The sequence below is a fragment of the Fibroporia radiculosa genome (assembly GCF_000313525.1).
Source record: "Fibroporia radiculosa TFFH 294 genomic supercontigs, scaffold67, whole genome shotgun sequence".
NCBI lineage: Eukaryota > Fungi > Basidiomycota > Agaricomycetes > Polyporales > Fibroporiaceae > Fibroporia > Fibroporia radiculosa.
In genome coordinates, this window is record NW_012133170.1 from 60,113 (window position 1) to 84,232 (window position 24,120).

The following is a 24,120-nucleotide window of genomic DNA, read 5'->3' on the forward strand; positions in this document are numbered from 1 at the left end:
TTAGCCCATCTTGCGCTCGCAGAGGATGAGGAAGTTATACATAGTGGCAAGTTTGAGTCGAAACATGCGGTTCTTGATCCCAATCACAACATATCTGCAGGTATTTGATGTGAGCTTCCAGTCTCCCATTTCTGTCGTGTGACGTACCAGGTGTACACGCAGATCTTATCCGCTTCCATGTAGCATCCAAAGCAGGTATTTCGTCTACATGCGACAGCCTGCAGCGAGGGTTGGCCGGCCCAATTCAGGCAGCAACCCTACGTTTCTTCTTCGGTTGGTCCTCTGTATCACCATCACCCCGCCTTGAAACGTCTATATCATTGTCATCTGTGGCCTTTGCCTTCCTGACGCGAGACTTAGGTTTTGCACTTGCACTAGCTGCCATACTCAACGGCTTCTGGGTCGCGGAAGACGTTGCTGCACGTGTTCGGCTCTGTGAACGCGTTCGTGGACCCCGTCTTTCCTCACCCTCGGCGTCAGAATCTGAGATGTATGCCTTACTCTTTGGCTTGCGCCCGCGACGCTTTGGCGCAGTCGGTGCAGACCTGACCGACGTGGTGTCATCTGCATCCGCATCCTCGCCGTCGGTTTCTACCGTTGCCTTCGCCTTTGGTGGCCTGCCCCGGCGTTTGGGCGCATTAGCACTAGGAGTAGTCGTTGATTTCGCTCGAGCGCGAGGGCGTCCGCGCGGGCTTCCTGCTCTGCTAGCGCTCTCCATGTCCTGATCGACGTCCATCTGCTCGTCATCCACAGACTTGGCCTTCTCTTTGCCCTTGCCTTTGTTCTTAGGTATCCTACCAACAATCTCGTCCACGCCGCTATCTGGATCCCCTTTACTTGCGTCCTCATCGGTGTCGGGTTCCTTCAGATTCACGCTCCGGCGCCGCTTGCGAAGCGATGCGCGCGGAAGTTGGTCACGAATGCCATGGCAGTTGAGGCGGAGGCAAGAAATCAGTTTGTCGTTTTGAGGGGTGGAGTCTGCACGGAAGCGTGCACGTTTAGTATCGGTCTGTACAATATGATACCGAGATGTTCAGTCTAGTATATTGGATAGATATATGGAGACCGACCGTATGCTTCCCCTCGTAACACCACCCGTCCGGCGGGCCTTGATCTCCATTTCCCTCTGTGACTTTCCCGCAACACCCCCAGATTGTCTCGTATGTCGTTCCAGGATCGCCAGCGGACCTGCCGCCCCTGTTCGCGTTCCTTCCGACGCGCTCGACTTCGGCACTCTCGTCGTCGTGTGGCACCAAGCAGCTGCGGTCGTCGTTGTCTACTTCTGTGTAATCCTTATGACAGCGGACGCAGTGCAATCGAGGCGGAGGAGAGAGCTCCGAGAAGAAATTCGCGAGAGCGGAGAGGATGTCTTCAGATGCGCGTGGGACTTGGGATATGATGTAACTATGCACGACTTTTGCTGGTATTGAGGATATATGGGTAGTGAGTGATTCTGCCGTTGCTTCTGGGGGAATAAACTGTGTCGGAAATACTGGAGCAGTCATCCTCGACGTCGATTGTCTGGTGGGCGAGACCTGTCTCGCGTGCTCATCGACGGATAGGCGTGCCATCTTGGTGGCGGGCGAGGGTGACTGAGGAGCGCAATGTACCAGAGATACGGAAGCAACCGAAGGCGATGGTGTCCTCAGCTGAGTCTGCGTCTGCGCTTCGAATACAAGTTGCGACTGTGGCAATTGCGTCGCTGGATGCGACGGGGATGGAGGAAGAGGGACAAATTCTGGCGGTGCCAGAGGCTGTTGTTTCTTTCCAGAGAAAAAGCTGAAAACCATGGCGGGGGCGAAAAAGACAAAGGAGCGATAAAGCAACGTGTGTGTGTGTTCGCGATGGAGAGGGGAGGGGTGGGCCCAGTCAGTGCGGTGCAGCCGACACGCGCATGTAGACTGATTTATGCCCGTGGGAACAAAGGACGCGCTCTCGACGCGTTGCGTCACACAAATGTCACGACGGTCACAATGCGATCGAACGCGTTTTTGTCCCGACTCCTCGTTTGAAGTTGCACGGAATCAAAATTATTGCTTCACTTGGGTTCATCCCGTCGAGTCGTCGATTCATCCCTCGTTGCGCACTTGACTAGCCTGAGAAGCGTTTCTACTCCCACAATCGTCTCTGGCCCTGAAGGCATCAGTCTTAGCCCTGCCAATGCCCTGTAGCGAAGCGCTGCGAGTCAGCTGGTGATATCCACTATCAACTTCGGAATCCACAAGCTTGCGCCAGCATGGACATTGGACCTGCAATCTATCTCACTATCACATCGATACGGGGTAGTTCAAAGACCTCACTCTACTCCACATGATAAGCATATCCCTGGGAATCAGCCCCTCAAATATCAATGGCCTCAGATCCCCAGATTTGCCGTCGATGTTTCCTGCCCACTCACCTTGATCCTCCCGTCAAGCTGTTAAGAAGGCACTCGACGCACAATGGATCCCACTGGAGAACAAGTCTTGTCTACAGAAGATATCGTCGTAGGCTCTATCAGCAAGTCCCCGGAGATAGAGGTCGAAGTGGCAGTAGTTGCCCCGCTTAAAAGAGACGAACCACTTGTCACTCGAAAGGTATGTCATTTATCTCCAAATTTCGCCCCCTGCAATGCTAACGCATATTTTATAGGAGCTCTGGAGCTACTATTGTGTGTACTTAATTGCTATGCATTTGGATATCGGTTGACTTGCATGGCCCGTGCAGTGTACTATAATGGAGATAATGTATGTACACGCAACACTTGGATTTCAACACCCCTAGCTGACGTTCGTGCTCAGGGTGTCGGGCCCAACGGTATGCTGATCACAGAGAATACTTCGGGGCGAGGTTGTTGAGCTTCTCCGCACTATCACGACGTGTATCAACAGGTTACTCCCTGACACTATTCCAGTCTCTTGCGACCTCTGCAGGATATGATCCTGTATACGGGCCAGGTTCATCCTGTACAGCTTCTGATGCTTCTGGACAATGTGTTCTTCCTTGGGGCAGTGGAACAAAAGCAGTAAGCTCTGTGGTGCTTGTTTCCAACGGTGTTAGCTTTGCTGTGTGTATCCGTCGCGATCGCATCTTTCACCTCGTCTCTTACGTGCAATCAATGACCACGCAGATTATGACATTGATATTTACTACGATTGGCTCGGCGGCAGATTATGGAACATTTGGACGCTGGCTTTTGCTTGTAATCACAATTATTTGCTGGGGAGCCCAATTCGCCAGTATGGCTTTGACATGTGCGTTTCTCCATTTTTGAACTTCTCAAGATGCATTGGTTCATAAAGTTGACTGTTTGTTGCTCACCATGTGGCAGCTCCGTCTCGTTGGGGGGCAGCTATGGCGCTGTACATGATCGGATTCGTGACGTATGGGGCAACACTTGTCTTCTACGCCGCTATTTTTCCTAGACTCGCCCGTAACACTCCGCATGCGCGCGGCTTGCGGGAGAAGTATGAATGCGGCGAGGTTTCTGTAGAAGAGTATGAGCTCGAGGAAAGTCTCGAGAAGAATAGGATCAGCAACATCAGCACTGTGAGCAGAATACGGAATTTTTCTAAACTAACACGCATTCATGCAAGCTACTCTAGATGCACAGTAACGTTGGGTATATATTCACGCTCTGTCTGAATCTATCAATTCTGCTCCCGCTCGCGAACAACTCATTGGTCGACAATTATACCATTGTACTGTATGAAGACCAATTCTGTTGTTCCTTATTCATATTGATCTTCTTGAAGGACCAACGCATATTGGGTCATAACGGGAATCTGGTGGTGTAAGTGTCTCCACAGTTGTGAAGTTTGGGCTTACTCATAATCTTTGTCAAGTCATCTTCCAGGAGCCTCGGCCTGGTCCCACTCTACCTAGAAGCGAGCATTACCTCACAATTGGCTGGAAGCAGGTATGACATCTCATGCGTTTAGTTCAGCTATATTTACCTAATTGGTGCTCGGCAATAGATATGGATCGCGCTAAAGCAATATCAGAAGCTCCCATACACCTTTATTTACCTTGTAGCATTCTTTTTACTCGCCGATGTATGTCCTATGTTGGACTCAATGACACTACCTCTCAATACATCATTTACAGGGCTTGAATACAACCGGGACGCTTATTTCTATTTGCCAAAATGATAAATTCTCCTTTTCTTTCTTGCAGAATACGTATCTCGGGCTGGCACAGGCCATAACCTCCACGGTCAGGTATGTAATCGTACCGGTGAGTGTAGCCGGGAACCGCTTCCTGACGTAGGCTGTCTGATCGATAGCACGCTTGGCTTCTGGTACATCCAGAAGTACTGGAAGATCAGCACGAAGAAAATGGTAAGATTTTTAAAATCAGCGCCATCCAGAAACTATTCACGCGGACATCCAGTTCGTGGTCACAAACGTCGTCACGATATTGATTCCGCTCTGGGGCATGATTGGAATTTGGACGCAGAAGTTTGGGCAAGTTGCTTTTATATATATAGTGCCACATCGTTGCTGACATAGCCTAAGGTTTCACAATGTATGGGAGTTCTGGTAAATGACATCCCGTTCTCTCGACTGGGGTAGTCGCTCATCAATGGAGACATCACAGGGCTTACAATGTTGTTTTCGGCCTCTTCCAAGCGCCATATTACGCATTCTCCCAAACCATGATGGCAGAATTGACACCTCCAGGTTTCGACAATATGGTACGTCTACTAGCGATCTGGCATGTATGATTGTTACCTCATTTCGTTGACAGTTTTTTGGCCTCTTTGGCCTTTCGAATCGCGCCTCGTCGATGATTGGACCGAACGTCATCCAGGCTATCATCAACGACACGAATAACAATTGGAAAGGCTTTCCGTTCCTATTCGCGTTGTGCACCGCGGCGAGCCTCGTTATTTGGTTCGGTGAGTATCTCTTCCGGCCCGTGTTGAGTCTTAGCTGAGTTATTTTTATCTCGTAAAGCTGTCGACATTACTACCGGGAGACGGGATGCGGTTGCGTGGGCAGACAAACATAGTTCATATGCGGAGACAGGTGTTCTCTGCGACGATGAAGATGACTCCGTGAATGCAAAGACTTATGGCAAAACGACGTGACATTGAATATTACGACCAGCATGTCAAATGATCTTAGGCTTTAGTATATACATAGGACCGTTTCGCTGATCCATCTTCAAGCGTGCGTGAACCACCTCTGAGAATTGTCTCTCTGATCGTGTGGTGTTGGAATCGCAGTCGCTAGGGTAGCCGGAGATATACAGGTTGTCATAGTGCACGGACACAACCTCGGTTGAGAATGTTGGTTTATTGTGTAGTGAGTGCATGTTACGCTCGCGCGGCAATACTCATGAGTGTAGCGCTCATGAGACGAGTCATTCTGACTCCCCCAACAACATGAAGTGATCAACCTTACGAATTCGCGGCGCAGCATCTATTGCTACCATGTCTATCCTACGAGTCGTTCAGTTCAACAATCCCCTAGACTTCATAGAGGCCACGCAGCAGTATGACGACTGCTTCTTGAATTTCACTCGAGGTTTCCTCCTCGATTACATTGAAAACATCCGGGCGAGACCTCAGTCTGATTCAGAAAAGCCAGATGTGGTGTTGTTGGCAATTTATAGGGAGAATGAACTGTTGTAAGTTTCTCGTGTATCACATACGGTGCCATATCATTCAAATATATCGTGATACCTCAGGATGTCTCTCACAAGGCATGCAAAAGATCGTCTATGGGCCGTTGCGACTCCGAGCCATGTAGACGCATCATGTCCAAAAGATTCCACTGATTTACGTCAAGGTGCACGACTTCTCGTGCAGTCACTCTTCAACATGATCAATCCATGTCTCGTGGACGACGTCAAGGGCCCAGAGGATGCGGTTAATGCATTCATCGAAGCCTGGGTCGCCAAAATGCAAACAATCGGTGTACGTCTCACGATCCTGGAGCCTTTGTACAGGTCGCGGGTATGTTACGCAACCCGCAAGACGCTCCTCCCATCCCTAGCCACATCATCACAGCACCAAGTATTGCTGGCTTCAGGGCCAGAGGATGTAGTGAGGCTTACTCCTCTATGCCTTGCATTCTTGAGCGACGTACCTCGTCCTGTAACCCCAAAGGAGGCCTGCCATTCTATGCAGAAAGCCGTGGAGGCAGGAAGGGCGTGGATTTGCTGTTCGGGAGAAGCAGTCGCGGGGTACATCATGGTGGGCCGGATCACGCCACGCACAATTGCGATCCGGAGTGTGTTTGTTTCGCCAGAGCACAGGTGCAAGGGTGTTGCAGAAGCGATGGTGCGCACCGTAACGCGGTATTACCTTGGCCTATCGCTTCCAGAACAAGAGCCAAATACTATCATCGTTCCACGCGAGGGTATAAAGGAAGAGGTCTGTTTAAACGTGAGTGACGCTGTGGCGATGAGGGTGTATCAGCGCTGTGGGTTTATGCTGGACAATGATGCACGAGATCCGGATACCGGAAGGATGGGGTGGTATCGGTCAATCTGGAGAGGTGTCAAGATGTCTACAGCTTCTAAGTAGATGCCAGTAGCACATGGAAGGCTTGCTGTTCGATATTGTGTGTACCTGACAATTGAATGCAGCTTTGTCGTTCACCGTTACGGCGCGTGAGCCATAGATCATCTCTCGTACTTACCGCTGCCCGATTCATGAAAACGCTCACTTTGATCATTACCGAGAGTACAGTGTGCATGTGCAGTGCTTGCCACATGACATTTCGAGGTTTAAGGCTGAGGACGTGAGTCAAAATTACGCTCATATAGTTAGTACAATAGGCGGCTGCGTGAATGACTCATTGTCGTAATTTCCAATCTGATCATCTAGAGGCCTGCTGGTACATGAGCGGCCATATAAATTGACGACAATCATGAAAGGGCACAGAGCAGACTTTACACCATGTCCGCTCTTCGAATCGTCCAGTTTAATGAGCCACAGGACTTCATAGAGGCTGCTTCGCAGTACGACACTTATTCCATGAATTTTACCCTCGGTTCCCTCCTTGACTATACCGACTCTATCCAAGCGGCAACACAAACGCACAGGGACCGGCCAACTAAGGTCCTGCTAGCAGTGTATAGAGGGAACGAATTATTGTACGTTGCCTAGCCTGTGTCAACCACCTAGAGACACTCATGTCATCGTGTTCTATGACACATATTAGACTATCTCTCACAAAGCATGCAGAGGCTTTCGCGTGGATGATGGCAAGCCCCAGTCACGTAGATACTTCATGCGCGCAAGATGGTGCCGACTTACTCCTAGCAGCACAGATGCTTGCAAACTATCTCTCCAGCATCACTGACCCCAATCTTGTCGATAAGGTTATTGGCCCAGAATTGGCAGTGGATACCTTCATCAAGGCTTGGGTAGCCCATATGCAGTCCAAGGGCGTGCATCTCACAGCATTAGAACCGAGCGTCAAAGGCTGGGTTTTATGCGCCACACGTGCATCGCTACCTCCTTGGTCCACGCCGTCTTCTCATAATCAAGTGTCGTTGGCATCGAGCCAAGAAGACATAGCGGCACTTGCACCTTTGTACGTCGAATTCTCCAGGAATGGCACCCATCCTCAGACGCTCGAAGTTGCGCAAAATGTTATACGCGAGGCCGTGGATAAGGGAAAAGTATGGGCGTACCGTTCGGGTGACGCGGTCGCAGGCTATATCCTCGTGGGCCGAGTTACACCACGCACAGTGGCAATTCGGAACGTATTCGTATTGCCGGATCACCGGCGCAAAGGAATCGCGGAAACTATGGTGCATACAGTGACGCGCTATTATTTGGGAGTTGCGCCTTCGACTCACAAAGGGAATTCTTCAACTGCACCAAAAGAAGGCATTAAAGAGGAGATTTGTCTAAATGTGAGCGATCCCGCGGCGATGAAGATCTACAAGCGATGCGGTTTCATGCTAGACGACGTACGGGATCCTCATACTGAACGAAAAAGATCGTTCCGATCGCTCTGGGGCGGCGTAGAAAGGGCGCAGTGAGCAGGGATGTAACGTTAATGACAGGCCTCGATTGAAGTATATGTCGAAATAGAGCAGCAATAGCGATGATGATTTGAAAGTATCGGGCAGGAACTTGACATCCGTTAGCAACCGCTGTATATTTTATCTGCATAAACTTAGCACGATACGAACTCAACCAATCTCGACCAAGGAAGCTACCGTGTCTGTAATTACACCCCAAGGCTTGGTTCAATTTCACCCAAAAGCATAGTTGCGTCTTTGCTTCCTGTCAAAACTAGAAACACGCTTTCAGTGGATACACCAGAGTATCACCAGATTAATACGAACTAATAGGCTCTTTTGGATGAAAATCAACAGCAGTTACTGTTCCTTTGTGACCAGGCAGCTAGAGTTATATATATTAGCTACGTAGACTTGCTCAATAAAAAAGACAAACCTTGTATAGCACTTTGCCGTTCTCGACGTCCCATATACATACTGTCCGGTCCGCACCACCCACCGCCGCACGACGGCCATTATCATCCTTACTCCATGCCCCTCTGAGCAGCGTATTCTCAAATCCAGCAGGCGCACCCATCAGAACACGGTGTATACGGGCGGGAGAAGGCGAGAAAGGCCGAACATCATGAATGATGGTTTGTGAAGAGAAAGAAGGCGAGAGAAGAAAGGAGCCATTTGGGGAAAGGCATAATGATGTTGGCGTGTCAGTATGACCAGTCAGCGTGTACACTTGTTCATTTTTGCGAACGTCGAGGACCTAGAAAAGATGGATGAGCACCACAACTCGCAGCTAGCGAGCATGAAAAATGTGCTGACATGGATTTCGTTGTCAAGCGCGGCAGCATAAATGTTAGAGCCATCCGCACTCCAACACACAGATGTGACTGGACAACCTATCTCAAACACACTGACGGGAGCTTTTGTGCCCTCGTCTCCGCCCTCCCAGATTTTCACTGTCCCATCGTCTGCTCCTGTTGCAACCAGTTCAACACCAGCACCTCCTCCCATTGTTCTGTCAAGCGAGTTGATGATACCACGGTGAGCGCGTAATTTGCGCACGCGTTGTCCGGTGGTAAGGTCAGTAACGACTAATGTTTGGTCCGCAGAGACTGTATACAAGACTTGGGAGAATAAGGACCACTGAAGATCAAGAATGGGAGCTTTGTGGAGATTAGGCAAAAGGCCATAGTTGTTGTTGGGCGAATACGTTCGCCAAAGTGCTAGCCAAACGGAGATTAACGAGGTGCCCAGAAAGTTCAGAAACGTGAGTAGCATACAAACGCTGCGGTCTGCTGAAGAAGCAGCAATATTTTGTCCAGTAGGATCAAACCTACAACTCATAACTTCTGCCTATACACTCGCGTTAACTACGTTCGTGAACGCGCCTATACATGCTCCGCGGAGGGCACCTACCCCATGCGAACCCGTCAGACTGATAATTGGCGCCTCAAGGCTACTTGTTCGTTGCACAGTGCGAATAAGAGCTTGTTGTCGCTCGTCGTTTGAAGACGATATAGCAATTTGGTTTGTAGGTGGGGAAGATGAGCGTGCTCTTTTGATGAGGGCGCCCTGAGGCGGTGGAGATGCGCCACGTTTTGACATGATTAGAAAGATACTTGCATACACCAAGATACAACGTGTCTTCAGTGTGAAAAAGCCGAGTCGAAGGACACAGTCAGAACGAAACAAGGTGGTGGTTCAAGCAAAGCGCTAATTGCCCATTCAGGCAATGGTGTAGCTGACGCTCATTGCCCTGAGCACTTGAGCTCGCGCGCGATACGAGTCGGACGCAGATGTGGTTTGTATAACCTTCTTACATAAAATAACGAACATATATGCAACGAGATACAATGGAAGATTCACAATACATAAGAGACCAATGAGGATATATGTACTACATGTGAAAGCATAGCATGTGAGAGCAAATCTGAAGCATGAGATCACGAGAAAGACGATGGTCGTCAAGGTATAAGTCCATGTGCTCGAAGCAGCGCACCCCACCTATAGAATGCGTTAAACTTAACTTTCGGCAGTCCCGAAACAACGACACATACTCTTTATTTTGCATTTCAAGCTCTACTAAGCGACGCTTGAGTCGCCTTCCAGTAAAGAGATGCTCAGTCGTCATGCTGCAAATTTACAATGAAGGACTCACGAATTCTCCAGAGACAATGCATTGCGAGCCTCCTTACTTTTCCGCAGATCTTTCGTCATGGCAGCCCAAGCCTCATCTTCGGGAAGAGTGGCGTCATTGAACATCCCATCCAATTCCTCATTAAAGGCCTGTTTGCAACTCAGGGCTTCACCGCAAAAATGACACCATGTTGTCACACACCTTGTACAGGATTTCTTGCTCGGATGTGCAATCGGCGAGGAGGTCTTTGACCAGGGTACACTGACGCTTGGCGCTCTGTAGCTCGTTATTAGTGCGTTCGAGTTCTGTCGATGTCTGTAGGTTTTCATTCAAATTGTAGGTATCCAACATTTCTTGAGCAGACACTTACGTCTTTCAGCTGAGTATCAATCGTCTGCATACCTGCTTGAAGGGTTTCATGGCTTGCGATCGCCTTTTCCAGATCGCTGTCAGCCTGATCAACGAGATCTTCAATTGAGCGCGAGATCTCATTCATTTTAGGAGGCGTATTCGAATGCCACGACAAAGAAGAAGAACTTCCGGATGGGCTGTAAAGGCTCTGCGGTCGGGTGATTCTTGTACTCTCACCGTTTCGCCTACCAATCAGTTGCCGCAATTCCTCCATACGAGCCTGGGCTTCCCTAGTCTGCGATTGATGTTATCAACATATATACGGACTGTCCTTGAGAGTAATGACAATACCAATGGTTGAGCAGCGGTTTGCGGCATCCGCATTCCCTTGAACGGTGAAGCAGGGCGCTCGGTCATATCAGTAGATGCAGGGACAGCAGAAGAGATTCTGTCAGCTTCCAGTCGTATCCGTTTGATAGTGCGTCGACATGACTCCAGCTAGTATAGAGGTTGAGCTCTGACGCTAGACCTACAGCGGACCGTTCACGTACATCTTGTTTTGTGGTCTCCACGAGTCTGACCAAGTGAATGTCTTTGCTTGTGTCAGTAATTACGTTGGTCTGGGGAACCGGTATGCGTGAGCTACGAGTCTGAGCAGCAGCCCTACGAGGGGAACCGTTGCGTGAAATCACTTTGCCTTTCGGAGAAATACGCGGGGAGTAAGAAGCCTTCTTCGAGAACGTCGGAGAAGTGGTGATCGTGCTGGTATTACTCCGCACTGAGATCTTCTTCTTGATAGATAACGGCTCTACGATACTGGGTGGTCTCGATGCTTCATTCGCCTTGGGAGTCGAATCAAGATTCTCTGCTGGTTCAAAAGGCTGGCGTTTACTACGGGGAATGGGAGAACGAATGGGCGTTACGGGAGGTTGTGCCATATCCACCAGTGTCGTTTCCAATGTAAGATCCACATCGACAGATGAGCCATCTAATACCGGATTAAGATATGAATTTGTGGGCGGTAAAGGTGAGGGCGTGCGAGGCCCCCTGGGTCGTCGATCAGATGATTGACGAGAAAGTGGACGACTTCTGCCAACTGACATATCTGGTGTGAATGCTCTAGTGGGTGTGTTTGGCTCGAGTCTAGGTGTCGTGGATCGCTGGCTCTGCGAATCTGCAGGTATATTAGGCAATTCGCGGCGAGAAGACCTGGAAAACGGTCGTGACGGGTTCGGGTCCTCTGCGAAATAAATTGAATAGCCAGTGTATAATTATCGAGGCTTGACCGACCTTCATAAATGGTGTCTTCTAGGGGCGGATCCAAGGATAGCGGAGGGAACTTCTGCTCGTTCTGATTCTGGCTATTGCGGCGCGCCAGTTCTAGGCGCAAAGCTAAATCACGCTCGGAGGGGTCCATACCTACCATATGGTGTTGTTGCAGATCACCATCCTCATCTTCAGGCTCTCTAGACGGTGATCGCGAGAAGCTGGACTCAAGCCTCTGTGGTGATGTGTCTGGCTCGCTCACTGAACCTTCACCTCGAGGAGACTTGCCCCTCTTCATGAGCTTCTTTGCTCGGGATAAAGACCGAGACCTTCGACTGCTTGTCGACATCTTCATCGACTCGTCATCCATGATAGATGTTGCCGCAGTAAGGGTGGAGTTTGTCCTCGAGAACCGAGAGAAACTGCCATCGCCGCTACTCGTGGTACCAGTCATGGTGGATGTACGACTTGCGTAGGTTCTTGAACGTCTATGGCTGTTCGTGGAGCCTCCGAACAAGTCACCCATGGCCGATCCCGGTCGCGCATTGAAGAGGTTGCGTGAGATAGCATCCAATCCAAAAATGTTGACTCGCGAACGTGAACTTGCTGTCGGAGTCGACGGTACCGAGTTGATCCCAGTGTGGAACTTGAATAAACCATACTGATGAGCTACGAGACTTCAGCCGCTGATCACGGAAAGCCGCAGACATAACGCACTAGTATGCACGATGCGCTCTGGCACGCGCGCGGTTTGTACGATATCTTCGTCATCATCGTCACTCGGAATGGCCGACGTGACCTTATACCTGCATAACTCTCCAGCAAGAGGTTGTACCCTTACGATGACCAAGGGTGGACCACGTATCCCGAAAGGTATAGGATCTGCCGAGCCCAGAGGGTCGATATGAAGAACAATTTTGGACTGGATATGTATCAAACACTGAGACATGTTTTCTAGCCACAACCACCAGACATACCTTCTTCGTTTCCTGTAGGAAGGCCATACGCGTGTATACATTGAAGTATGTTCTGGCTACTGTTGTCTTCCCCCCCTTATTCTCCACTTCTCGCTCTGGTGCACGCAAGACGACTGATTGTCCCTTCTTCGTCTTAAAGCGTGCCTGTACGTCCCACAAGTTTTCAAGAAATTGGGTCTTGTCTACCTCCGTTTTTTGAGCTGCAGTAACCGCGGATCCAGAACGGACAGTCGAGAATGCGCGGAAAGGACGATCTGACCAACGATCACCCTGATCAGAAGGCGCAGTCTCGAAATACACATGAAAGTCTAGCCTGTCGTCAGTGTCGAGAGAAAAAAATCTGCATTGGCCATATACCTGATCCGCCAATATCGGTAGCAACAACATCCGTCACATCGACCACACCTTTGCAAGATAGTCCGCTCTTCTTCTTTCCAAACGACCGTCCACTCGCTTTGGCCATCTTGTCAGGGTCATCCAGCCCCGCGAGCGCTCTTCCACTTTTCTCCCCATTCCCAGGCCGCTTCACAATCATAAGTTTATCATCAAACAAGAACAATGTACATGATAAGTTCCCTCCCATTTGGCTCGAAGTGTTGGCGGAGGCGTACGATGCAGGACCGTCAAGGAGCACATCCTCGACATCAATACAATCGACGAAACGTCTGCCGTGAGACACGAGCGCTGGAGGGAAGTCGTCTATACTGGAACTGAGGCAATACATGATAGCGGCACGCTTAGTCTGTTCGTCGGTTTCCGCGAGAGCAATGCGAGAAGCAATCTCATCGGCCTCGACCAGCGCTGCGTGCTGGGGATCGCCTGGAGCCATATGCTTGATCATGGTACGAAACATCAGCGTATAGCGCGGTATACGTTGGACGGGCTCCATCAATAGTTCTCGAAGACCGACACGATTCTTAGTGTCAGTGGACGAGTATTTGATGCGCTACAGCACGGTGAGCAAAGGAATGTGTGAAGATTGAGGTACTGACCTCGACAAAGGCAGCGAAACCAGAAGATTTCTTCATTTCTCGCTCGAATATGGCTTGGGCTTCTTCGCGCTTAGAGTAGTACTGTTTGTAGTGTTCAAAGCCTCTCAGCTGCTTGAAATGTTTGAGGGCCACATCCCCAACACCGGGGCCGCCTGGCAAACTCATCTTTTCTAGATCTCCTAAAAATGCCTCGTTCACTGGAAGTAGGTTGTCAATGTTACCGAATAGCGTCTTCGCCTCATAGGGTGGAAGTATAGCGGTATCTTTGCTCCGGGCAAACATTCGTAATGGATCAGCGTAATCATTCTTGAGAGTCTTTAGACGGTTGACATAAGATCGTTCGGTAGCTACAAGCTCGTTGAGGATATCGCCAAATGCGGACGAGTTCGTCGTTGTCCGTCGACGGGCACCCTAAACAATCGCGATCTCGATGGTAAGGTCCAAACTGAACAAAGTGAAACTCACTGTCGGTAAGTGTAAGCTAGCTCCCGGTGTGGATGAGGATGTCACGGACTCCGATTCTAGTTCAAGATCAAACGGCTCGCCGAGGGACGCAATGAGGTCTTGTACATCTAGATGTGTGAAATAACAGACATCGCCACCCAAATATGTAAGCTTGTACAAAGCTTCCGAAGTATCAGGTCGAAACATACCTTCAGCAATCTCCCTCCCACCGTCTGAGCCTTCCACTACCACTCCGCAAAAGAAAACACGTTTCGTATTTGATTGAACAGTCGACTTCGCCCGTATCCGCGGAATCATATCGTCTCCAGTAGCTAAGGGGACGACCTTGCGGGGAGAGTGGCTCAGTGCCATACCTTGAAGATAAATAAAAGTGTTCAAGCCTTGGAAGAATCAGAAGAGTTACCCAACTAACGATACGAAGACAGTGCAGCAGCCGAGACGAATCACAGTATAGCCGCGTGACGGCAAGCTCACGCACTCGGGGAAACGAAAGTCAACCGTCGTGTTCGAAAGCGTTTACTAATGTTTGGTTAGAACCGCGTCGAACGCGATCACGTGGACGCGTTCAAATAGACGACCACATTCAAATTTCGCGTTATGGGACAAGTGGTAGCCGATTTCCTTCATTTATTCATTCTAGGCTACTCAAACGACTGTACTAGATCCTGCCTCCGGTTGAACGTCTTCATCGATATCAACCACTGCTTCAGCACTGGTGACCTTGTTTTTCTTTTTGCGGCTTGTGGTCGGTGGGGGTAAAGCCTGAGCCTTCTTCGTCTTCAAGATCTCCATGATCTCTGGAATAGACTGAGTTGGCACCATTTGTTAGACAGTAATCAAGCGCACCGCCATGGGACATCTCCTCATGCCCCTTGATGCTTCTCTTCATCGTTAACCAACGTCTTTGTAGTGAGTGAGCGCTCCAGATGTTCCAGTGTTCGTCAGGTAACAGCTTCCAGTCAATTTCACTATCGTCGCGAACACTTAACGAATCAACTCTAGAACAGTTATCAGCACGGATGGAGGGCGCATGGAGGGCAGAACGTACTTGTGCACGAGAATGTACGCATCCATTTGACTCCAACGCGGCCTTTCACCGGCATTTTTAATTTGAGTACTGAGTGTATCGGTCCTGTAAGAAAAAAAATAAGTCAAATGTGTAATTGAACGAAATCATGATCCACCATTTAATTCTGCACTGTTGTCTACCACGCTTGTTACCCATACGCTGGCTGACCACACCCCAGAAGATATCGTTGTCGATGTCTCTGCCCTTCTCAACGGTCATCTCGGTCACAATGCGCGTCAGTTCTTCTTCCTCTTCCTTCGACCACGGACCTGCCATATGGACGACATAAACAAGTGAGCAGAGCCAAAAAATCTCATATGAACCTGATTGACGAGTTCCGCGATCTTGAAGATGATTCCGCCACCTGTCTCGACAATCGGACGACATCCGGCCCACTCTCTCGCTAACCTTTTCCCATTGCTGACCTAGCTCAGATACAGCTCTGCAGTCTCCGTGAACTCGTGATAATGATGCTCTGATGAAATCTACTCACTGTACAAGCAAATCATCCTCTGTAGGCATCCACTTACCTTGCTGACTCAGTGGATGACGCGTCCGACGGACATGATGATATACAGCGATGATAGGGCGCAAATGTAAAGCAGAAGCTGTATCAGAGTAGGGTTCAACTTCTTTCAAAAGAGCAACATCAATATAGCATACTAATTTCCTGCCAGAACGTTTCTCTACCCCTCTCCTTGGAGAAAATGATGTCGTTTAATTGTTGCGGGGTGAGCCCTTTTGACTATTGAATACAGTGATTACAAAATGTTCACGCTAAACATCCGACAACAAATTGCTTACGAGACGGTAGTGCTCAATCGCTGCGTTCAACTGCCCATCTTCTATAGCGGAGAATTTGCCTTTCTTATAGACGAGACCTACAAAAAGTGAAATTTAGAGCCATTAGCAACGTACGATACAGCCTTACCTTCTTTCTTGACCATGTCAGATAATTTCGAAGCATTCATCCAGACATTCGCTAGTATATGCGCATGCTCTGGATTATCTACCTCTAAGGGGAGCTGCAGCTGTGGTGATGGCAGCGGCGGTGGATGAATAGGAGGCTGAGAGGACGACGCCTGTAGTACTTTCTTCTGCTTAGGCGGACGCCCTAAAATGGCGTCTGACCTCACGGGTGTTTGGTTAACTGGAGGCGGACCTTGAGGGGGCATAAACACAGGCTGTCCAGTGACAGAAACGTTCGCAGTATTTGCGGTATCTCCAAAGCCAAATGACCGTAGTACGGATGCTACCTTCGAAATATCGAATTCCTGCAATGACCTGAGCAGATCTTCGCTCGAATTGAAGTTGAGCCCTGGGATGAGAGTGGCAAGGTCCGGATAAATCGGAGGAGGCTGTGCGGCATCGTATGGTCCTGGATGTGGGGGAGCATACGAGTAGTGCGCGAAATCCTGCGAGTACTCTACATACTGGGGTATTGTCTGATCGAATGGTAGATGCCCGTGAGGCGAGGGCTGGCAAGAAGTAGCAGATGCTGCAGCGACAACAGCAGAAAGGAAATCTGCTGACGAAGTATGAATTTCTGTCTCTGAAGGCGCAGCTACTTGTGAATCTTGCTGCTGCACCGGTTCCGGCTCCTCTTCTCTCTCCTTCCCCTTGTCCCTCTTTTCGCTCCCTTTTGACTCATGTTCCGACATTGTAGCATCCGTAGCAGCGGCAGCCTCGGCAGCAGAAGCATCCGCTGAAACGACTGAGGTCGCATCAACGCCTGCGCCCTGACGAACCTTAGTTTTCTTCTTCTTTTTGGCTATTGCCTCATCTTCTGCACTGATTTGAGTGGCTTGCTCCTCTCTAGCACGCTTAGGCTTTGGTTTCCTTGGAACATTAGCAGCACTATTCGCATCACCGACAGCTTGTTGGAGCGCGCGCAGTGTTTCGGCAGAAAGGGAAGGAGACGCGTCGGTGGACATAGCCAATGTTTAGGGTGGGTCGAAGTAGATGAGGGCAAGCAAGTGGACGTCCTGTGATCTATTGCCAATCCCGGATATTCCCACACTTGAAGATATCTAACGTTTTACTTAACATGTTAGTCACTACATTGTCCTTTCGCACCAGTTGAGTGTACTGTAATAGTGTTTAGATATGTCGCCCATGGTCACAAATAAAAGACCCTCAACCTTCCCCAGCGCGTCCATGAAATCTACAGTCTGAATTGTCTAACTATTGGTTTAGTCTATCTAATCGCTCACTCTGAAGAATTCCTTCATGACATTCGCAATGATCTTCACCGCCTTCCTCAGCGTCTCAAACTACATAGATAGGTCAACATGACTCTGATTGAAAGCACTCAAAGGACGTACATCTGCATAGCTAAAGCTAATCCGGAAATGACCTTCCGTTTCGTCCGTCGGTGGGTTCTCTTCGTCTGCGGCAAAGAACCAGCCCGGGGAAATGACAACACCGGCCTCAGCAATCTTAACCCACAGCTGTATCTCCGGCCTTTCTGCACCAGAAGCATTTGCTCCTGGGCAGTTTTCGAAGTGCACTTTCAACTAAACAGAATTTCATCGACGATCGGCGATAGGGGAAGGAACGAAATGACTAACCCAGATGAACATGCCCGCGGACGGGGGTACAAAGCTGAAAAGTTTGGTGCCTAATTCGCCTTTCTCCGCCATGACGCACTTCTTGGATTTTGCATACGCGTCGAAAACCTGACGGTCCTTCCAGAAACCGATGTTGGAAGTTGAGGGCACAAGGTGAAATTCATCCCCGAATGTATCGATAAAGAAGTCACGTCGATTCTTGTACTGAACGGCGATGCCTGCACACCGTCAAAACGATCTCTACGGCTTACTGCGAATGAGACTCACCATGCAGCCACCGAATGTATCCATCATACTTCCATGTGGTCAGGAGCTGGGTAACCAAGGACTATCGGGAGACCCAAATGGTCAGCATCCCACAACAAACCTGTCATCTACCAACTCACCTGTCCAAACCCACACGGTGTCTGCGTAGAAGTTTCACCTTGTCTCTCCAGCCGCTCTGCGAAGAGAGGACTACAAGTGTGCCATCCCAGGCGAGAACCAGGCGCAATATACTAACAGATGTATATCAGATGGTGGCTAACACTGACCGACCTGAAGTTCCTACTTCACCTTAGAAAAAGTATCGAGCCTTATAACTCGACCTTGGTAGTCAAATCTGTACGGTGTTCACGCCGTTATTACTATTGGGTAGGCTGCACTTACTTTAGATAGCTTGGAGATAAGCTGGCGAGCCAATCCGCCTCATTCACATATTTACCAGTAGATTGCGATGAACGCTCCGACTTGGGCACGTAGTCTTCTTGCTGCATGAAGTAATAGGGATCGTCTTCGACAATGATGATATCTACATCACATGAGGACTAGCTTTCTGAGAACTAGAGAACACAACCCACCATACTCGACGCAGATATTGTATATCTCTTTCTTGCGAATACTGCTCATAGTCTGCAGCATGCACTCAGCGTAAAATTCTCCGCCTGAGTGGATATGCTTACATATCCGCACGGATTCTGGCCCACGGGGACAGTATACATCACATGTGGACTAAAAGCTGATCAGCGACCTACATCGACTTCAAGGATAAATCGTACCGCTTGCAACCGCGAGCCTTCTCATCCCACCCAGCAAGAATGCTTCGCAAGTCAGTGCTGCTCATTCCATCCTTGTCCATTGGGATTGGGACGGCGTGCATCCCATGCGGATTGGTGGTTGCAAGTGCAGAAGTGTAAGTCCATTCTTCAGTTAAAAAGCTCTCCCCGGGATTTATGAGAGTTTGCATAACTCTGGACCACCTATAATAGTAGTCGATCGTCCTAAGCGAGTGCTTCACATTGCACGACAGAACATACCCGTCTGTGTTTCCAGTGTGAACGAGGATCGAAAAATCGCTGTATGCGGGCTGATACACCTTCTCCACGAATTCGTTGAGGAAGGCCTGAAGCTGACGCAACCCAATGCCGCCATACTGTAGGGCAACAGCTAGGCTGACCTGCTCGGTGGTCTCTGAAAACTTGGGGATCGAGATGGACGTTGTCCTTTCCTTCCCCGCACGACCAAAGAACTTCCAGAACCAAGACAGGGAGGATTCGTCTTGTCCCGTGGTATTGAGGGAAAACGAGTCAGGAACCAGCACTGGTACACGCGTCGGACGCCATCAGAGTCTGACGAAACGATCGACTATGCGATGTACTGCCTACCATCCGCTCCGATGTTGTTGAAGGGGAAATAGGCCGGGTTCGGCAGGCCTGCAGTGACCCCGAAGCTCAGTAGCGCGTCGAAGGCCAACTGAGATGGTCATTACCTCCTGCAAGGCTTATCACGCCCGGGCGTCCAAAGTATTTGGCGAGTCCTTTAAGCGGTGAGACGCCTCGAGCACGCGAGAGGTCAGAAAGATGGTGCGAGAGGTCGATCGCCTTTTGACGTTTCTCTGAAGCCATTGTTCTCTGGACGCGCAAAAGAGGAGGAGGGTTCACACTAAGTGCTCGCTTTTGTGTAGCTTCAAGGGGTAGGGCTGCGCATGCACATGACTCACCAGAGATAGCTGACTATTCGTGGAGGTGAGCAAGCGACCGTGAATCTTCCCGGAATCAGCCCGAATTATTATATGGTACTCTTCGACACGTTTGGTTTGGGTACGAGGCCATACGGTGCCTAGCGCGGACAGCACATCCCGGCACGCCAAGATTATCTACCAGCAAGTATCGAGTCAAGACGCGTCCATTGCTACCGCTTACCGCAGAAATGGAATGTTTATGCCTAAACCTGGCTTAAGTCTCACTACCAGTTTTCGTTTTGAAAAGTACCGACTCAAATGAAGTCGACGAGACGTCGGAAAGCATTACTAACTCGTCCGTGGGATTATTTGAGTTCAATTATTTAAGAGCAGCTCCCGCTGCTAAGCCCGATAATCGGATAAGTCGTTACGGTTCACTAAGCGAGATCAAGATCTGATCATGAGCGGAGTGGTCGGACTTATCTCAATTCCGTTTCAAAGATAAGAGCACCGGTTTCGTCGTGTCGACTCTGGAGTCTGGAGACGAGACCAAAGAGTAAATTACAGTAAATTCCTGATGGGCCCACACAGCGGCACCTACGCAGTGAAGAATGTGCTACCGTGCGAGGAAATTAGCTCTAAGCCGTCAAACAGCCGCTGTGTCACAATCAATTTGGCAATTGGGAAAGATATTGATCTTTCAAGTTCCTCCTACCTCTAGGTCTTTACACAGGGTCTATATTGCTAACCGCAGATGTCGTGCCAACCTATCATAAGCAGCATGTTACACCCAGCATGCCTGGAAGTATTTTGTGGACCTGGGTGATGGCATCAGTGCAGAAGAAAGCGTCGGACACATTCTTATCTGGAGAAATCATTCAAATCATGATTTCAAAATTTAAACCGATGCCCAGGCATACCCAGGACAGTGGCCACTTACCACTCTATTCAAAAGTGCTTACCGGACCAATGAGCAAGCTTACCATCCAAGATACCCAAGATTCACCAGCAATGCCCTTGCAGATGCTTGCCTATTTGATCCAGGTATTAGTGAAGCCAGAGCATGTAAAGCATTTGCTGCACAATCCAACCAATCAGTAAAATGGTGACAAAAACCCTACCCCAAAGCATAATGGAAGACCAATAGTGCACCTATTCAGTAGATCACATGGATGAAAGATGAGGTGGGCTCAAGTGCCCAGCATCTTACAAGACAAGACTTTCTAAAAAAATGATGGTCAAGGGCAACAATAGCCACCTGTCTGTTGATCCTTATGAAGCAAAAAATGAGCCGCAGTGAAGAACCATCCTCAGTCGAACAATTCACAAGTATAAGAGCATAGATCATTCTCATAGACATAGTGCATACGTATGTAACGACCATTTCAAGCACTAGCGAGGGCTAATGGGAGCGCTCAGCCCGCGACAGAACATTAAGATCCGATGGTAGACGCACCCTTGACAGCAAAGCTTGAACAATTGAGAGCCATCCTTCCACACATTGAGCCGTACTTCGCGCGCGCGTTACTACGCGTATTGCTGGGGTGTCTGACAACTTCGCCGAAGGTTCGCTGGACGCTAGATCGATTCAATCTCGAACCCAATCTGCATATACACAGTCTCCTTTGACAGACCTTGAGCGAAATTTACCTGCACCCCCACAAGAAGCGCGATGGATGCGGGTGGGCGAAGGTCGGCTGCACGCCTGAAAGAATGAATCTACTGGATTGTTCACACCCGTGTCTGGCAACCGCGTCAGATCTACTTATCGAGTCCTACCATGATGAAGCTAGGACGCTCACCTCGCAAGCCTGAAGACCCTGGGTCGGGGGAGGTGGAAGCGAGCCCGACGGAACGAAGTTCTGAGCGGATCCTTTTATGCTCTCACTCCTGCTAGGCGGAGATTCGGATCACGAAATCTCAATATGATCATGAAACGTCCCAACCCTCCGTCCTACTGCGCTGTGCAGTGTGCACTACTGGGAGCGGTGGTCGGTATGGCGCCTCAGAACACCTGGCTGGCCAAGCTACGTAGGATATGGCCGTAGATTTGCCGATGCAGTCGGTGGCTGTTGGAAGCATTTCCTCCTGCACTATCTTTGATCATCGAGCGCAGGGTCGAGGACGGTGACACTGTCAACAGATACGACCGAGATGCATGTGGCCGAGTGCCGATCAAGGCAAACTTCCAAGTCCAGTTCCCTGCGCATCGCATGATCCCCTTCGCGGACTTTCGTTCTCAGTAGGAGATCATGGATTATCTTCAAGATGTGAATATATAAGCGACAATCCAGCTACTGTGAGGGCTCGCACCAGGTTCGCGCGCGCGCAAATGGCTCGCGAGACGGCAAGCGTGACACAGTGTGACTTCCCCCGTAGTTTAGGGCCGGGTCACAGTGGCTGATAGCTCGAGCCCACCTCCGGATCTCACTTGATTACGATTACCCATCTTGCTCCCCGTCAATCCCCTACGCAGGAGGAGGGAAGGAAAGTGAAGGGCTAAGAAGTCGGAAGAGGGAAGAAGCGAGGTGTGCTTCATTTACTTGAGTCACCGAATCTACATGAGAATCTCATACACTGTTAATCATCGTTCATTTTTTTTTGACTTCAGGATATCTCGAGAAGTTCGGCCAGGATGGCGTATCAGTTCAGCAGGAAGGGTTGCTTCAAGTGTGGAAACTGTATGTGTTTGCTTGCCTCACAATTATGCTACATCTCATTTAGGGGTTAATGCTGTTGCAGTGGGTCACATAGCAGAGAATTGTACGTCGGAGCAGCGTCTCTGCTACAATTGTCGCCAGCCCGGGCATGAGTCTTCTGCGTGCCCTCAGCCTCGTAGCGTTGCAGCTAAGCAATGCTACTCTTGTGGAGGCGTTGGCCATATTCAGGCCGAATGTCCCAGCTTGAGGGTGCAGGGCTCTGGCCAGAAATGCTATGTGCGTATTGAAAGCCCTTTGACAATATTGTTAATCAACATTTATACCTAGAATTGTGGCCGTTTTGGTCATATTGCACGGGCCTGTCCTAGTGCGACCGGTGGTTCTGGTTTTGCGTCTCGTGCGCCCCCTCCCGGTCGAGCTCTCAACACGGCTGCTCTCCCTCCCGTAAAATGTTACCGCTGCGGAGGCCCTAACCATATGGCTAGGTACGAAGATTCCTCCACATTGGTAGCCCAAGGTGTTGATGCAGACTTTGACAGAGACTGCTTGGCTGCACCTGGTACCACTGTGGCTGATGGTACTCCTGCCGCTGTGGGCAACCCGAACAAGAACAAGACATGCTATAAGTGTCAGCAAGAGGGACATGTAAGCTGCACAACTCTACTGTATGACTTAACGAAGAGTCATTGATATACTTATTAGATTGCCCGGGACTGTCCTGAGACTGCTGAATATGTCGCCTGAAACCCTGATACCGACTTCCTCAGTATCGCCTTGTACGAGAATAGGAAGCCCTGTATCTATACAAAGATCCCAGTCCCATGATTTATGATCATGTCACGACGTGCTTATTTATCCGCTATTGACTGTTGTGCTGGTTGTGCTCTCCTCGTCAATGTGAAGGGTTCGATCTCAAAAATGAGACGCACATGTTTGCGTTGATCGTGTTACGTCCGGCCGTGGTTCCGGTTTGCTGAGTTTTGGCGGTGCGTATGCCAATTGCCCGTTTGGCGCATCCGCGCATTGCTGTCTGTATGTTTTGGATCATCCCCGAAGGGAATCACGTCAACCATGCTGAAATGTGTCCAATTTGCAGTGACAGGATGAGTTAATACTCACAGGATTTTGCGCTGTGCACGGGAGGCCACGCAACTCCGCAGGACGGGGCATCGCTGGCCGTTTAACGTCTGGCACCGCAGCCACGGTCAATCTGACATTGGCGGTGAGCATCAATTTTGAATGCTCCATAATCATGATCATGAAATGAAGTAACGCTTCGCCACTGTGGAGCGCGGTATCCATATGTTTGGTGCTAGCCGCATTATTGCAGTTTCCGGCCTATCCTTTACAAAGGTACCTCCAGTGAAGAGCCGCTGTTTGTCGCCTGCTATTTTGACGGCTGGTCTGCATCTTCTCGCAGAATGTACGGAAGGCCGCTCCCGTCTAAGGGGCAACAGATTAAGAGGGTTGCGAGGAATTCGGAATTCGGTCACAGTTCTTGAACCTAACACGGGCGCGCATCACGGTTCTGCCCACGGTGACAAGGAGATGGGCCCTACGAATTCTTCATGAGCACATTCGAAGATACTATAACTGACCAAGTCGACTGTTTGGTCAACTAGTCCATCATTGACGGTGATTGTCGTGTGAAGGGGAAGCAAGAGCCGGATGACAAATTGGACATTTCTCTACAATCTAGGAAGATGGTCTTCAAGTCGCGGGAGCAGCATTT

At 49.6% G+C, this 24,120-nt stretch overlaps 9 protein-coding genes across 9 annotated transcripts; 4 read left to right on the forward strand and 5 right to left on the reverse strand.

The window, feature by feature from the left end:
* Window positions 1–244: 244 nt before the first annotated feature.
* Window positions 245–1,790, reverse strand: FIBRA_00257 (uncharacterized protein; the record flags this gene model as incomplete). The annotated part of the gene is made up of 2 exons (XM_012322156.1): window positions 245–1,009; window positions 1,071–1,790. 2 exons carry the CDS (start codon window positions 1,788–1,790, stop codon window positions 245–247), a joined length of 1,485 nt encoding a protein of 494 aa, XP_012177546.1.
* Window positions 1,791–2,441: 651 nt separating this feature from the next.
* On the forward strand, window positions 2,442–5,071 carry FIBRA_00258 (uncharacterized protein; the record flags this gene model as incomplete). The annotated part of the gene is made up of 18 exons (XM_012322157.1): window positions 2,442–2,576; window positions 2,632–2,650; window positions 2,707–2,726; window positions 2,781–2,796; window positions 2,871–3,046; window positions 3,110–3,233; window positions 3,311–3,528; window positions 3,585–3,685; window positions 3,735–3,772; window positions 3,825–3,898; window positions 3,957–4,034; window positions 4,087–4,199; window positions 4,265–4,319; window positions 4,372–4,439; window positions 4,497–4,520; window positions 4,579–4,675; window positions 4,729–4,879; window positions 4,938–5,071. The coding sequence occupies 18 exons, from the start codon at window positions 2,442–2,444 to the stop codon at window positions 5,069–5,071; spliced, it is 1,641 nt and encodes a 546-aa protein (XP_012177547.1).
* A 345-nt stretch (window positions 5,072–5,416) lies between these two features.
* FIBRA_00259 (uncharacterized protein) lies at window positions 5,417–6,514 on the forward strand (the record flags this gene model as incomplete). Its single annotated transcript, XM_012322158.1, has 2 exons — window positions 5,417–5,613; window positions 5,674–6,514. 2 exons carry the CDS (start codon window positions 5,417–5,419, stop codon window positions 6,512–6,514), a joined length of 1,038 nt encoding a protein of 345 aa, XP_012177548.1.
* Window positions 6,515–6,889: 375 nt separating this feature from the next.
* On the forward strand, window positions 6,890–7,983 carry FIBRA_00260 (uncharacterized protein; the record flags this gene model as incomplete). Its single annotated transcript, XM_012322159.1, has 2 exons — window positions 6,890–7,086; window positions 7,155–7,983. 2 exons carry the CDS (start codon window positions 6,890–6,892, stop codon window positions 7,981–7,983), a joined length of 1,026 nt encoding a protein of 341 aa, XP_012177549.1.
* Window positions 7,984–8,281: 298 nt separating this feature from the next.
* Window positions 8,282–9,567, reverse strand: FIBRA_00261 (uncharacterized protein; the record flags this gene model as incomplete). Its single annotated transcript, XM_012322160.1, has 5 exons — window positions 8,282–8,350; window positions 8,402–8,722; window positions 8,782–9,185; window positions 9,243–9,315; window positions 9,379–9,567. The coding sequence occupies 5 exons, from the start codon at window positions 9,565–9,567 to the stop codon at window positions 8,282–8,284; spliced, it is 1,056 nt and encodes a 351-aa protein (XP_012177550.1).
* Window positions 9,568–9,926: 359 nt separating this feature from the next.
* On the reverse strand, window positions 9,927–14,501 carry FIBRA_00262 (uncharacterized protein; the record flags this gene model as incomplete). The annotated part of the gene is made up of 15 exons (XM_012322161.1): window positions 9,927–9,966; window positions 10,020–10,064; window positions 10,121–10,248; window positions 10,301–10,414; window positions 10,470–10,745; window positions 10,802–10,948; window positions 11,002–11,497; window positions 11,552–11,690; window positions 11,741–12,385; window positions 12,434–12,638; window positions 12,694–13,001; window positions 13,051–13,639; window positions 13,686–14,096; window positions 14,151–14,257; window positions 14,339–14,501. The coding sequence occupies 15 exons, from the start codon at window positions 14,499–14,501 to the stop codon at window positions 9,927–9,929; spliced, it is 3,813 nt and encodes a 1,270-aa protein (XP_012177551.1).
* A 294-nt stretch (window positions 14,502–14,795) lies between these two features.
* On the reverse strand, window positions 14,796–17,153 carry FIBRA_00263 (uncharacterized protein; the record flags this gene model as incomplete). Its single annotated transcript, XM_012322162.1, has 8 exons — window positions 14,796–14,947; window positions 14,997–15,148; window positions 15,199–15,282; window positions 15,350–15,488; window positions 15,750–15,827; window positions 15,883–15,964; window positions 16,024–16,100; window positions 16,151–17,153. 8 exons carry the CDS (start codon window positions 17,151–17,153, stop codon window positions 14,796–14,798), a joined length of 1,767 nt encoding a protein of 588 aa, XP_012177552.1.
* Window positions 17,154–17,420: 267 nt separating this feature from the next.
* Window positions 17,421–19,672, reverse strand: FIBRA_00264 (uncharacterized protein; the record flags this gene model as incomplete). The annotated part of the gene is made up of 13 exons (XM_012322163.1): window positions 17,421–17,492; window positions 17,544–17,735; window positions 17,790–18,007; window positions 18,057–18,117; window positions 18,176–18,286; window positions 18,345–18,390; window positions 18,438–18,579; window positions 18,629–18,680; window positions 18,731–18,779; window positions 18,827–19,027; window positions 19,085–19,367; window positions 19,433–19,480; window positions 19,537–19,672. The coding sequence occupies 13 exons, from the start codon at window positions 19,670–19,672 to the stop codon at window positions 17,421–17,423; spliced, it is 1,611 nt and encodes a 536-aa protein (XP_012177553.1).
* A 3,193-nt stretch (window positions 19,673–22,865) lies between these two features.
* Window positions 22,866–23,132, forward strand: FIBRA_00265 (uncharacterized protein; the record flags this gene model as incomplete). Its single annotated transcript, XM_012322164.1, has 2 exons — window positions 22,866–23,033; window positions 23,091–23,132. 2 exons carry the CDS (start codon window positions 22,866–22,868, stop codon window positions 23,130–23,132), a joined length of 210 nt encoding a protein of 69 aa, XP_012177554.1.
* Between the last annotated feature and the right edge of the window lie 988 nt (window positions 23,133–24,120).